This window comes from Eretmochelys imbricata, chromosome 8, assembly GCF_965152235.1.
Source record: "Eretmochelys imbricata isolate rEreImb1 chromosome 8, rEreImb1.hap1, whole genome shotgun sequence".
Lineage (NCBI taxonomy): Eukaryota > Metazoa > Chordata > Testudines > Cheloniidae > Eretmochelys > Eretmochelys imbricata.
The window spans coordinates 100,166,276-100,179,343 of record NC_135579.1 but is presented as its reverse complement, the minus strand read 5'-3'; the positions used below and the strand labels follow the sequence as shown (position 1 = coordinate 100,179,343).

Below are 13,068 nucleotides of genomic sequence, written 5' to 3'. Positions count from 1 at the left end.
CTCACTTCAAGAAAGATATGGAAAAACTGGAGATAATCCAGGGGGGATGGGGGAAAATGATTAAAGTTCTCGAAAACATGACCTATGGGGAAAGACTGAAAAAACTGCGTTTGTTTAGTCTGGAAAAGAGAAGTCTGAGGAGGGGACACGATAAGTCTTCAAATAGGTAAAAGTCGTTATGAAGAGGAGGGTGATAAATTGTTCTCCTTATCCACTGAGGACAGGACAAGTAATGGGCTTAAATTACAGCAAGGGAGATTTAGGTTATACATTAGGTAAAACTTCCTAACTGTAAGAGTAGTTAATCACTGGAACAAATTACCTAGGGAGGTGGTGGAATCTCAGTCAGTGGAGGTTAAGATAAACACCTGTCAGGGATAGTCTTCTAGATCAGTGCTACTCCAAGTGGTGGTCCGTGGACCGGTGCCGGTCCGTGAGCCATCGGCTGCTAGTCTGCGCGCACACTGGAAAAAAAAATTGCCGGTCCCCCTCATCAGATATCTAGAACAGTGCTTCTCAAGCTAATACTCAGCCTTGCCTCAGTGCAGGAGACTGCAGTAGAGGACCTAAGGGCCCTTTCAGTCCTACATTTTTATGATTCTGTATCTGAAATCACTTTAAAGCAGGTTACATATCTAGCCATTTTACAAAACTGCTTAAAAATACATCAACATTTCAGAATGAGATCCACACTAAAAGCCAGTTTAATCGCCTCAGCAAAAATTCCACACAAATCAAGACGACATAAGTAAAACACTAAGACTTTATTAAAAATCCAAAATTTATTGCAAATTGTACTTTGCTTCCCTCCTTTCTTCATTTTTACATGATTTATTGATATCCATGATTTTTTCACAGATGTACTTGTTGACTTTGGAGAGTCTCTGTGCAATTTCAGTTTCATCCACAGTTTCTTGTGCTATTCTGTCATACAAACATTCTGGGGAGAGAAGTAAGAGAACAGCAGTTATTATTTTTAAGGAAAGAAATTAGCCCTGTGCTGGAATTACAGCAAATAAAACATGCTCAAGGTACTACAGAGCCAGCACTTCATAAGCAACTTGTATATTTTTTTAATATAGTGTTCTATTGTACAAAAAAAGGGTTCTCTGATTCATTGGTTTGGTCCCCTTTATCTGGCTCAAGTTTAGGCTTGCCATATTTGAATCTTTGTAGGGCACAATAAGCTCACAAGTTATGACATTGCACTGGCCTCATGAGTAGAAATGGGGGTAAATCCAAACTCATATGGTGTCACTCCTACCCTCTCTGTCATCAATGCCAACCTTAACCCCTTCATTTGTCCACATCTCCCAGAACAGTCTTAGAGCTTTCTTCCAGACGACATGGAACACCCTTACTGAAAATGATCTGTCAGGCCACTACCCTTTCCTCCTTCAAGTCACTTCTACCGTCACACCTACAAGACATTAGCCAAATAATAGTGGTTAGGAGGAGAAGCAGTAGGAGATAGGGGACATTTATTTCACATTTTAAAAAAATTTATGTAGTATACATTAATATGGCTATATCTTGGTTATACATCTCTTCCCAACCATTTGTATTTTGTTGGTTTACTAGATTGGGGTGGAGACCATCTTGCTCTGGTGTTGTACAGTACTTTGCATATTGTAGGCTCCGCTCTACTGGAATGTAAATACAAAATAAATAATAATAATTAATTAAAAAATCAAAGTCAGTTGAGGCCAGTGGGAGCTCAGACCACACTCCACCACCCCCAGATGGCATTTAGCAAGTTGCAGGATCTAATCTGTTTTTCTGCAATGAATTAGAGAGGTAGCACCCTACTTTCAGCTCCTTAAAATCAGGTATGCATTTTGTTATTTGTTTTATAACTGAAATAATCTCTATTGTTGTGTAGGCTACTAGTAATAAATAGCTTCCAGGATTGATTAAACAATCTCTGCTTTGCTTTGGCTAGTAATCAATTTTAGCAGCCATTTATTGCTTTATATACTAGAAAGCGATAGAGATTATTGCTTAATTAACAAGTTTTATTCAAAAGTTATGAAAATTAAGTATTTATGCTTTGTATTTGATTTTGAAGCTGCTCAGAAGTTTTATAAAAGGTTATATTTTGCATTAACAAGGTTTATAACAGTGCTCATGCATCAGACTTTTTATAACTTCTGTATAATGTATTACACTGTAGGGATTTTTAAGCAGCAAGGGATGTTAGCCACCTTAAGAGCTAATTCTGTCTTTTTAAAATGTATTTTAAATAAGCTATTCTGGAACTAGAAAATGGTGAAAACATCTGAAACAATGTGAATTTTATGAACTCTTCATTGGAAAATTTATTGGCTATTACTAAATAAATAAAATCAATTGGCAGGCAGACTGATAGCTGGGATACCAATATGCAGTAAAATATGATTTGAAATAATGCGGCAAACAGTGGGGGAATTAACTGAAACGCTGACAGATTCATTGTGCTCAAGGCAGAACATTACATCACTATAGAAACTTCAGTAGTATACCACTGAACTATTACTAACAAATAGGTGGTTTCTGCCCAAGGGACCTGCCACATAAATACAGACAATATTGTGACTTTACCAATGCCCCGAGCAAGAGGTAATGTGTAAGTTGTACCAATTCAAAAGTGGCCCTAGGAGCCATTGTGACTCAGACATACCCCATGAGCCACAATTCTTCCTCTACTTCCTTCCTGTGCACCACTCTGAGGGCAACAAGGGGGGAGTAATTTACAGCTGGTATAAGGCTGCTGGTTTAGCTACTGATCAGTGAGACAGGGTCCACCCATTCCTTGTCGTCCAGCTACGTTGAGGGTGTAAGTAGACAAGTAGCCCATTGTCTCCTACGCACCTGGATCTGAGATTCAGGTAGTCTGCACAGGTGTGTAAAGAGAATTGTACTCTTTTGTTTAGGTGCACAGCCCATGTCACTGGCCATGCACAGCAAGGCCCTACACTCAGTGTCATAGCATTCCAGTGTCTGTAGCGTGATAACTTTTGAACACTGCATCCAATCGATTTCAAAGTTTCAGGGACTGATCTAGGCATCAGTTGGCAGTACCTTATTGATTCTGGTGAAAACCAGAGAAGCCTGACTTAGAGAAAACTATCAGGCCCACAGACTGCCTGATGTTGCAAACAGAAGAATTGCTCTGGCATCCCCTGCTGCTGCCTACACTCATCACAGGCAGCAGATAAATGGCTGCATGGGGAGACTGTCTATAGTGCAGCAGTTCTCAGTGGGCCAAGCTCTGTGCTAATGACTGCCAACGTACCGGGGCCACCAGGTTTCTGACTGCCCAGCGCAGAGGTGTCCACGCTGCCCAGTGGGGTCAGGGCTGCTGGCCCACCCCGTCTGGCAGGAGTCTGGGGTCAGGGCTGGTGGCTGACCCTGTGGGTCAGGGATCTGGGGCTCTCACTGGCCCCAAGGTTTGGGGACCCAGGGTCCAGGGCAGCTGCCCAGTCCTGTGAGCTGCAGGATCTGGGGCAGCTGCTCAGTGGGGGTCTGGGCAGCTGGCCGGCCCTACAAGGTCGCAGGCGGGCCAGGGCAGCCAGCCCACCCACATGGCAGGGTCTGGGGCAGGCAGTCGGCTCCGGGAGTCGGGGCATCCCTGCGGTGGGGTCCAGGATCCGGGGCAGCCACGTGGCGAGGATCCAGGGCGGGCAGCTGGCCCTGCGGGCTCCGAGGCAGCCATGCAGCAGGGGTCCAGGGCAAGCAGCCCCACAGCCCTGCATGGCGGGGTTCCGGGGTCAGGGCAGCTGCGCAGGGGCCATCCAGCCTCGCAGGGTCTGGGGTAGGCTGCAGAAGTCATCCCCACAGTCGGGATTGGGGATGGGGGTAGCCGGGCCTGCACCGGCAGTCCAGGCTTGGGGCAGCTGTGCGGCTCACATGGTGGGGGTCTGGGTCTGCCAGACAGCCAGCCCCACAGGGCCCAGGGCAGCTACATGGCAGGGGTCTGCAGTCAGCCCGCCCCTCAGGGTGGGCCACAGCCAGCCCTGCTACAGGGGTCCGGGCAGCTAGCCATGTGGCGGGGTCGGGGGCCAGACAGCAGGGGTCTGGAGTCAGGGCAGCTGGCTGGCCCCACCCAGCCTCGTGGGGTCCAGGGTGGGCTGCCGCAGGCAGCCAGCCCCATGGTGAGGGTCTGGGGTCAGGGCAGGTGTGCAGCAAGGGTCTGGGTAGCCACGTGGCTCCACAGGGTGAGGGTCAGAGTTTGCTGGCCAGCCTCAAAGGGTCCAGGGAAACCCCGCAGCAGGGGTCCAGGGTGGTGGCGGCCCTGTTTGTATTCTACGGTAGTCTTCATACAGTGATTTGGTGGAGGGAAAAAAACCCACTAAGTAATAGCCAACAAGCAGAACTCCACACCCTATCACCAGTTACCTATAAAAAAGTCTGCTTTAATCATCTACAGGAACCATTACTTTTTTGAAGTGACCATTCATTTCTCCTGGAGAGATTTACCCAATTATTGCTAGTAGAAGCTGGTGAGCGACAGTCATAGCTACAACCAGAATATTATGTCACACTCCTTTACTAGTGGTGCTGTGGTAGCACCAAGAGTCACCCACCAGAAATGGAGCTCCTTTAGCAAGGCACTGAACATACAGAAGAAAGCATGGTCCCCTGCCCCAAAATTCTTATTATCCAATTGAAGGACAAGGCACAAGAAATGAGCATGACTAATTACAGGAGTGAGTTGGGATGAGGGAATTGGAAATAAGATCACTTTATAACCTATACATACAGAAATTATATTTCCTGCTTCCAAAATACAGCCACGTTTGATTTGGAATACAGCCGCTATTTAATACAGCTCGCAGGAACCCTACACAGCAATTTAGAATAATATCCCACTGAAACTGCACAAGGAGCTTTAGGAGGCAGAATGCAGAGGCTAACACCCCACTCTTGATAAAAATTCCATGCAGAATTGGCTCAGTTCTAACAGAGAGGACTCTGTAGAACCAAAGACGACTATTAGAAGTGACAGTGTAAAATGCAAGCATGATGATACAAAAAGATTGAACTTTATTAGTCACTTAAAATAAAGGACAACCACTGTTCTGACTCTTTCAGCACCTTGCACATGGGATGCTTGCTCGTGGTTATTCAAGGTCTCATCACAATCCTTCTTGCCCAGTTAGGGTCACTGATCTACATTTCTTGCTCAAATTCCAACTTAGGAACAGAAATTGATTTCTACCCATCTAACTTCACTTTGGTTCAAATGGAAAAGCTGTTATACATCTGTTTTTGGAAGGGGGAGATGAAGATTTGTACAGATGTTATAATAATGGCTTCTGTGCCCCACCCCAGAGGGAGTTGTATCTTAGAGATGGGAGAAATGAAAGGCTCTCTCCCAATGGATAGCTGTAATGTTGTAAAGTTATTCCAGTGCTTGTCAAAAGTGATACATGCATTACAAAACATCAGTAAGTTATCAACAAATTCCAACAGAGAGTACTGTCTGCAAAGCTCATTTGGGGCCTATCCTGCAAATGCCTGCTTTGACATGATGAGCACCCTGAACCCCACCAAAGTCATCTTGTAGCACTGGGCCCTCGAAGGACTGCACTGGGTCTGGCTATTCAAGCAAGTGTCTGTTTTTGGGAGGGGAGTAGTGTGTGTTGCAACAGTAACTTTTATTTTAGTTTTTAAGTGGATGAATTTTACATAAGATAGAAGCATTTTTCATCTAGCTGATTAATGTTTAAACTCCACAGCAGGAACCTAGTTTTCAAGTAACCTACCTCTGACAATGCTTAATTTGTGAGGTGAGAGAGGTGGCTTGGGAACTGCATCTTTCTTTTTTTTGGTTGCAACTCCTGTGACGCTTCTGTTCTTGAGAACATCTGTTCCCCAAATCATTACAGCTAGGTTTTTTGTATACTTTGAATCTCCTTGCGTTACTTGCAGCTGGTGCCATTTCTCCTCATCTACCCAGATTCCACTGCCCAGATGGACCTAGAAGGTAGTAATAAAACAAACAACTTAACATCTATGGTACACAAGTACTGTACGAACACTAGTATTACATACTATAATAATAGTAATTAAGACTAAGCAAATTCAGTTTGCCTAGTTTTGAACCCTGCCCAACATTGTGGGTCAGTAAGTTTGAGTCAAACGCTTACATCGTGTGTTTCACTTTCCTCTGCTTTTCCAGTTCTTTTACTCTTAACTTTTTTCCCCCATAGTCTCTGTCCTGAAAGACTATGATAAAAGGACCAGAAATAGGACAGAGAAAAATTATAATGAGCAAGTATATCTAGTACTCGCTATATGCACTGTATTCAAGCCAATCACTTGTGCCAGCCTAATTTTGGGGCAAGGAAAAAAGTCCTACTCTTAGTACACAGCACAGGCTTCCCTTTTGCCAGGAGAACAGAATTTATTCAAATCATGCTGTGGGAGGTGGCGGGGAGGGATGCACACAATGGACCTTTGGGAGTGGTTGAGTGGTTTGAGCATTGGCCTGCTAAACCCAGGGTTGTGAGTTCAATCCTTGAGGGGGCCATTTAGGGATCTGGGGCAAAAATTGGGGATTGGTCCTGCTTTGAGCAGGGGGTTGGACTAGATGACCTCCTGAGGTCCCTTCTAACCCTGATATTCTATGACTCTATGACCAAATTCTGGTCCCATTGAAGTCTGTGATAAACCTCATGTTGACTTCAATTGGAGCTGAATTAGGCCCCCCTGTTTAAATTACAAGGGTGGTGGTTGGGGAAATCCAGCACTCCAATTAATTGTTAACCCTTTGAACCCAAAGGGCTGCTTGCAAGCTTCACAAAACCTAATTCCATCAGTGAAGTTTGTCCATTCCTAATAGCTACAACTGAACTACTATTATGGAGAAATGCAACAATATTTCTGTAATACTGTTAAAGGAAAAGGGAAGGAAGAAGGAAAAAAGGAAAATAAATAGTCTAACAGTAAAATTAAGTTTGATTTTTTACATCTTTCATGTTCAATTATCTAAAATGTTATCTACGTTATCAGATAAAAGATCTGCATTGCACACCTCACACATAAATGAGTGACTTTATACATGTGAACACTCTCATTACGTTCACTGAAAATTGGGCAAAGACATTTTTAAATTACATAGGTCCAATTTCTGAGTCTCTGTTCAATAAAAATTCTCAATGACTTTAACTGGAGTTTTTCCTGAGTTAGGACTGCAAGCTATTGCCTGAAAACCATTTTTATTATAACAGTGTCTGTGATATGGTGTATTTGGCCTTTGTGGCTCCCTCCTGGGAGCCCTGTGATCCTACTACACCCGGTCCCAAGTAGCAACAAGCTTAAATGAAAAGAGCAGCAAAGGTAGGTCTTTCAACCTTGCCCACAGAGGAGTCTCCAGAGTGGCCATTTTGGAAACCAGAGAGACCTGGTCCTCTAAAAGCTAGAAAGGCAAGCAACAGCCAACCAAGGCCCTGATGACCGAAATAAAAGGAGCTGCCAGGCCTTAGCAGTCCTGGCCAAAGGAACCTGAAGAATAGCCCGAGTTTGTTTTCTGACTGTGTTTTGCACAGCTTGCTTTGAATGGAGGGAGAGAGAGAGGACCCGAGATAAGGGTAAAGCTAAAGGACCCAGGTGGGAAAACACCAAGGAAAGAAGCAGAAAAAATTAAATCAAACAGCATGTGGCCACTGTGTATAGTCCCTCGGTTGGAACTCAGAGTAGCGGGTGGGCCCAGGTTCCTCTACTGGCCACAGGTAAAGTGGTATAAACCCCAAGGAGAGAATGGAGCTAATTTATGAGCCTGAACAAAAGGCTGAATTTAAAGGGCCCCTGAGATGGGGCTGACGACCCCAGCAAGGACAAATAGACCGTTTATTTATTGGACTCTTTAATACCCCAGAAGGGGTTCATTTGGACTTCCATGGCTTGGCCCTCTGGCCAATTCACGAAGACCCACCACGACTGGCTGGCTGGAAGACTGCAGAAGACACCAGGGATGAGAGAAGGACTGCAATACCTACTCCTGGGGGAATTCCGCACCAAAAAATTAAAAATTCTGCACACATTTGAAAATTCTGCAAAATTCTGTATATTTTATTTGTCAAAATAACACAATATAATCATGCCAGTTACAATTATTTTGGTAATTTATTTCAAAATATCTGTCAGCAAGTATGTCTAACAATGCAGAGAGAAAAAAAAGATTTTTTTTTTTTTGGACAAATAGATTCCTTACTAGGCATATTAATACAGAACCTTGTGCAATACATTTAAATTACAATACAGAACCGTATTTCCTGCACCTGTCAGAAGCAATGCAAAGGCTTGGGGGAGTCAGGGGTAACAGAAGAGCTGAGGGAGAGGGAAGGAGCCTAGGAGTGAATCTGGAGGGTGTTGGGTGTGGGTGGGAGGTTTTTCTTGGGGAGGGGGAATTGTTAGGATGTTGGGAAGCCTCCTCCATGCAGATCCTGGCTGACCCCAAGCCTCTCACATTCAGTCAGGCACATCTGCCCCCTCCATGCATCCCTCATCCTCATGGGTCTCTGCAGCCCCCTTCCAATCCCCACTAGCTCCTGAGCCCATGCTCCAGTCTGTGTCTCCCCCGCTCCCCATAGCTATTCTGAACCCCACAGCAGCGCTTTGTGCCCCACTCTGTTCAGGGTGCTGTTATGAACTCTACTCCGGGGGCAATTCCGCAGCACTAGGCACAGAATTTTGTGTTTTCCCGCATAAAAAAAAGATTCTGGCCCAGAAATACTGCAGTTCTGCCTTTTGCCCACCAGAAGCTGCTGTGGTGCCAGGACAGCCAGCTGCGTTCATGCTGCCTGTTCTAGCGCCACAGCAGCCTCTGGTGGGCAAAAGGCAGAACTGCAGCACTTAGGCAAAATGTTTTTATGCGGGAAAATACAAAATTATGCGAGACAGATGAATTGTGTGTGTCCGCAGATGCGCAGAATTCCCCCAAGAGTAAATACCGCACCCAGCTGTAAGGAGGCAATCAAGAGATGACAGTCCCTTCACAGTGTCCTTAAGTAACATTGTTTAAAACCTTAACTGTAGAAATATTAATGTTCTAGTTACCGATTGCCATGTGGCAATCAAGTAAAGAGTCTACTTTTCCTGAAAGTATGATGAACACAAAGCAAATTGCCTCTTCTGTATATAATTTCTTTAGACAGAGATAAAACTGAAAAAGGCAGATTATAGTTTGTTTTTTTAAATAGTCATGCATAAAAATATTCCTTTCATCACCAGATATTTTAAAGAATGTTACTACATAGGTGAAAAAACCAGATAGACAGACAAACAAGTTACATAATCCTCAATATGCAATTACTTCCCTCTCTCCACTCTGATCAGTCTCTATTTAATTACTTTATTTTATTTATTTATTTTAAAGTATTTTCTTTTGGCTCCATCCCCATACTCTGTAAAACAACTCCATTCATCCTGATTTCTGAGTGCAGCAGCCAGCACTCAGAAATCAGGATGATTTTGGACTTTCCAAGACTAAAATACAAATACCTCTAAATAAAAAACACAACGTAGTTGTTAAGAATATTTCAAGGAGATTTAAAACAAAAAATCAGTAGCACTCTGAAGTGCTGAATTCTGGGTTTGACTACTAAGTGAAAACCAGAAAGCTGAATGCTCCATTTTACCAAAAAGCTAAGTATAATGTATTCCATGGTATAGCGAGCTACTCCATATAAACATGCACAGATACCTTAGTCTCTTTCTAGGCCTTAAGTACATCATGTAACTCACTAGTTTTTACTTAAAATATTTTAAAATAGCCTGTTATAACAAACGTTTTTTAAAGATTCATGTTTCAAACAGTCTCCATTCTTTGAAAGCTTTTCATTTATTTGAAGGAAATGTTATTGTTGGTATCAAATAGATGTCTGTGGTTATAGCAGGCCACTTGACCACAGGAATCCTGTTTCTCTTTTATAATTTCCAGCTGTTACTAACTTGCTGTATATTTTTATGCAAGCAACTTATTCCCCCACCCTCGTTTTACCCTTCTGTAAAATGGGCATGATAATACTTATCTACTACTCTCAGAGGTAGTGCTGTGAGGCCTAATGAAATCAATTTTTTGTAAGTATTTTGTGATCTTTAGATGACAGACACAAAGTGTAAGATCCTTTGCCTGGTGAAGGCAATGGGAGCTTTGCCACTGAAATCACCGAGCACAGGATCAACCTCCAAGAACAAAAACAAAGAACAGAATACTTTAGTAACCATGACAACATGAACAATGTATCTGACTAACACACACCTTAGATCAACATTTTTCATGAATGCCACAGGCTCATCTTTAATTTTTTTTGTAATGCTGTCCTCTCTTTTGGGATAGAGAAGAGTTTCTCTGACATGAGTGAGAATCGTACCATGATCACATCCAATACCACACAGTGTGAAGTTTGTAAAACAGCCTTTCTACAACTCCACTGCAGTTCAGGTTAAAAAGAATTGCATAAATTAGTGAAAATGTTAAAAATTAGCCACCTTAAGTGTGTCACCAAAATGTATCAATTGTTTTAAAATGGTTACAACAATCTAAATCCCAACAAACTAAGTGTTTAGATATCTCTGTTAAAATACAGAACAATGAATTATTATTTTAACTTCATATTCAAGGGACGTGTCAAAAACCAGATGCAATCAATTGTGTAATGTTGATTTTAAGGTGAAATGGAATGTGCTATGTTTTTCTGCCACTGTAACTATATGAAATAATATTTGGTAGCTAAAAGGACCGTGGTGGAGCCTGATGTGGATATTGCTTTCCAGAGGTTCTCCAATTGTGGCACTGACTGCATACACATCCCAGGAATGGGGATCTGCTGAGTATGGTATAATTCCAGTGGATTTATGTAAACACTTAAGTTTATTCATTGTGTCCTTTTCCGTATATTGACTGTGTGCATTCACTTCAAAGTAGCATTGATCTTACCACCAACTATCAGTTTCAAATATGGTACATATTTGTATAACTGTCTATTACTTAGGGATTAGTACCTGCAATCCCATGCTGTCACACAGGTGTAATTCGTAAAGTCATAAATGTAAAAAGGCTGAAAATGGCTGAGAACTTAAAAATTGGACAGTAACAAGTCATGAACCTCCAGTGATGACAGAACCTTGTGAACAACAAGCGCTCTTAACCATGTTTGTACTTGTTTTCACACAGGCTCAACAAACATTTTAGATACTCAAATGTTTGGAGTTGTGGTGTGTGCTGATTGTGCTGTTGAATGGGGGGTTCTGTTGTGTTGTGCAGGAAGAAATGTGAATTTGTACACATTGTGAATGAAGGGTATATGTTGTGGTGAGGCATGTTTGGGGTTACTGTGTGTGCTGACTGCAGTGTGTGGCGGTGGTCGTGTTGATGTGTGTCTAGAGAAGGTTGCACTGAGAGATTTGTGTTTTGTGCAGGTGGCAGTTGCCAAAATCCAGTGTCCCCCTCATACAACTAGTGAAACTGTTGCATTCAACTTGGCTGTAAAGGAGGCAATTGGTCACAGTGATCTTAGAACTTTTGGCATGCCATAGATACATGCTTTTCTATAGCTGTAGGTGTAATCTGTCAAGTCAAAATGGCTGTAAATTTAAAAACTGGATGGTAACAGATCACAATACCCAATGATGATTCATCCTGAGGATATTCTGAATAAAAAAAGGGCCACCAACCATGTTTGTAGCTATTTCCATTATTTCCTACCAACTCTACAGACATAAGCTTCAGAGTGACACACACAGTGATTGATGTTCCTGTAATCTTATTATACGGATACTATTGTACTTTGTGAAAATTTAGGAAAACACTAAACACAATAGTAGCTTACAGCAAAGACTCTAATGTCATGAAAGTTTGGTATGAAATCCACCTGAAGAACAGTTAAAGACTATTTATAAAGTATTTAGTTTCAAATACCTTTCCGTTCTCGAGAATATACTTGTCCATTACTGGAACAGGGGCAGGATAGTATGTTGATGTATTCGCTTCCTCACTGAATGTTTTCTGTATCTCAGGCTCAGGCTCAATGGATTCTGGTTTTCCTTTTTCAAGTTCAATGGCAGGACCTACACAGTTGAGAAAAGAGATTTGTCTGCTATCCCAAAGAACATGAACTCAATCATTTTACTGACCAATGGTCAGCATAGACCACCGCATTAGTCATGTTTGTTTTAGAATGGAAACGGATCCAAAGCAAAACCCTTCATCTGAACAGTCCCCAATAAAATCGGGGTAAGAACTCAGGCTCTTACCCATTCCTGCTTTAAACACTTAATGCTAAAGAATCATGCTAAAAAATAATTGTGTGTATGGACAGTTCAAAGAATATAGGTGAGGTAGCCATAACTTGTACTCAAATGAATGATAATGAAACTGAGTTGAACATATAAACCAGAGGTGGTAACAGTTATCCTTCAAATTAGAATTACTGTATAGTTACTTGGACAGTTATATGCGATCTATACTTTTTCATGGAAAAAAGTAAAAATATTTAAAACATTCTTTAAATAGGGGTATGTAAAATAAGAATGAACAGAAATGGTACAATTAAGTGAATGGACTTGTGATACTTATGCTAAAATGCCTTGAATTTAAGGAACATCTAAGTGTTAACACAACATACATTAGAATTTTGATTGTCCGATCAGTTACCCTGATTTATATTTTAATGTAATCAACAAAAATTAAGCACAATTTAAACAATGGAAGATTGCTAAGCAGATGTTTGAGGTTTCTAAGGAAGATTAATTAACTATCAATGACACCAGCTTTTCAGAATCCCCTCCCCCGCCCCCCCAGATCAGCTACTACAAAGTTATTCTAAAAGGGTCAAACAATACAATTTGTGAATTGGATTTTATAATTTCATTCATTAGAACTGTGACAGCACCAGTAAATATAGTCTACAGCTCTGATCCTGAAAGCATGCATGTGAGCAAACCACCGATACCACATGAAGCTCTGTTAGAATGAATGTAGTTTTGTACAGGTCAGTATAACATCAGCTGCAGGATCAGGACCGAACGACAAGAGTAACTCTCATACTCCCTAGAACTACACTATGAAGGAGTGAGTTAGCA

At 42.0% G+C, this 13,068-nt stretch overlaps 2 protein-coding genes across 5 annotated transcripts in view; both read right to left on the bottom strand.

Annotated features, from left to right (window-relative positions):
* Positions 1 to 13,068, bottom strand: part of AGBL4 (AGBL carboxypeptidase 4) — a 1,373,421-nt gene that overhangs the window by 470,947 nt on the left and 889,406 nt on the right. The window lies entirely within an intron of this gene.
* The window catches only part of BEND5 (BEN domain containing 5), a 37,942-nt gene continuing 25,619 nt past the window's right edge, over positions 746 to 13,068 (bottom strand). For all 4 annotated transcript variants that reach the window (XM_077824399.1, XM_077824401.1, XM_077824402.1 and 1 more), the window contains 3 exons: positions 11,906 to 12,054; positions 5,748 to 5,961; positions 746 to 940 (listed from right to left, as the gene is read on the bottom strand). In XM_077824399.1, coding sequence (XP_077680525.1) covers positions 783 to 940; positions 5,748 to 5,961; positions 11,906 to 12,054 — 521 coding nt within the window. In that variant the 3' untranslated portion in view covers positions 746 to 782. The remainder of the gene's footprint in view (positions 941 to 5,747; positions 5,962 to 11,905; positions 12,055 to 13,068) is intronic.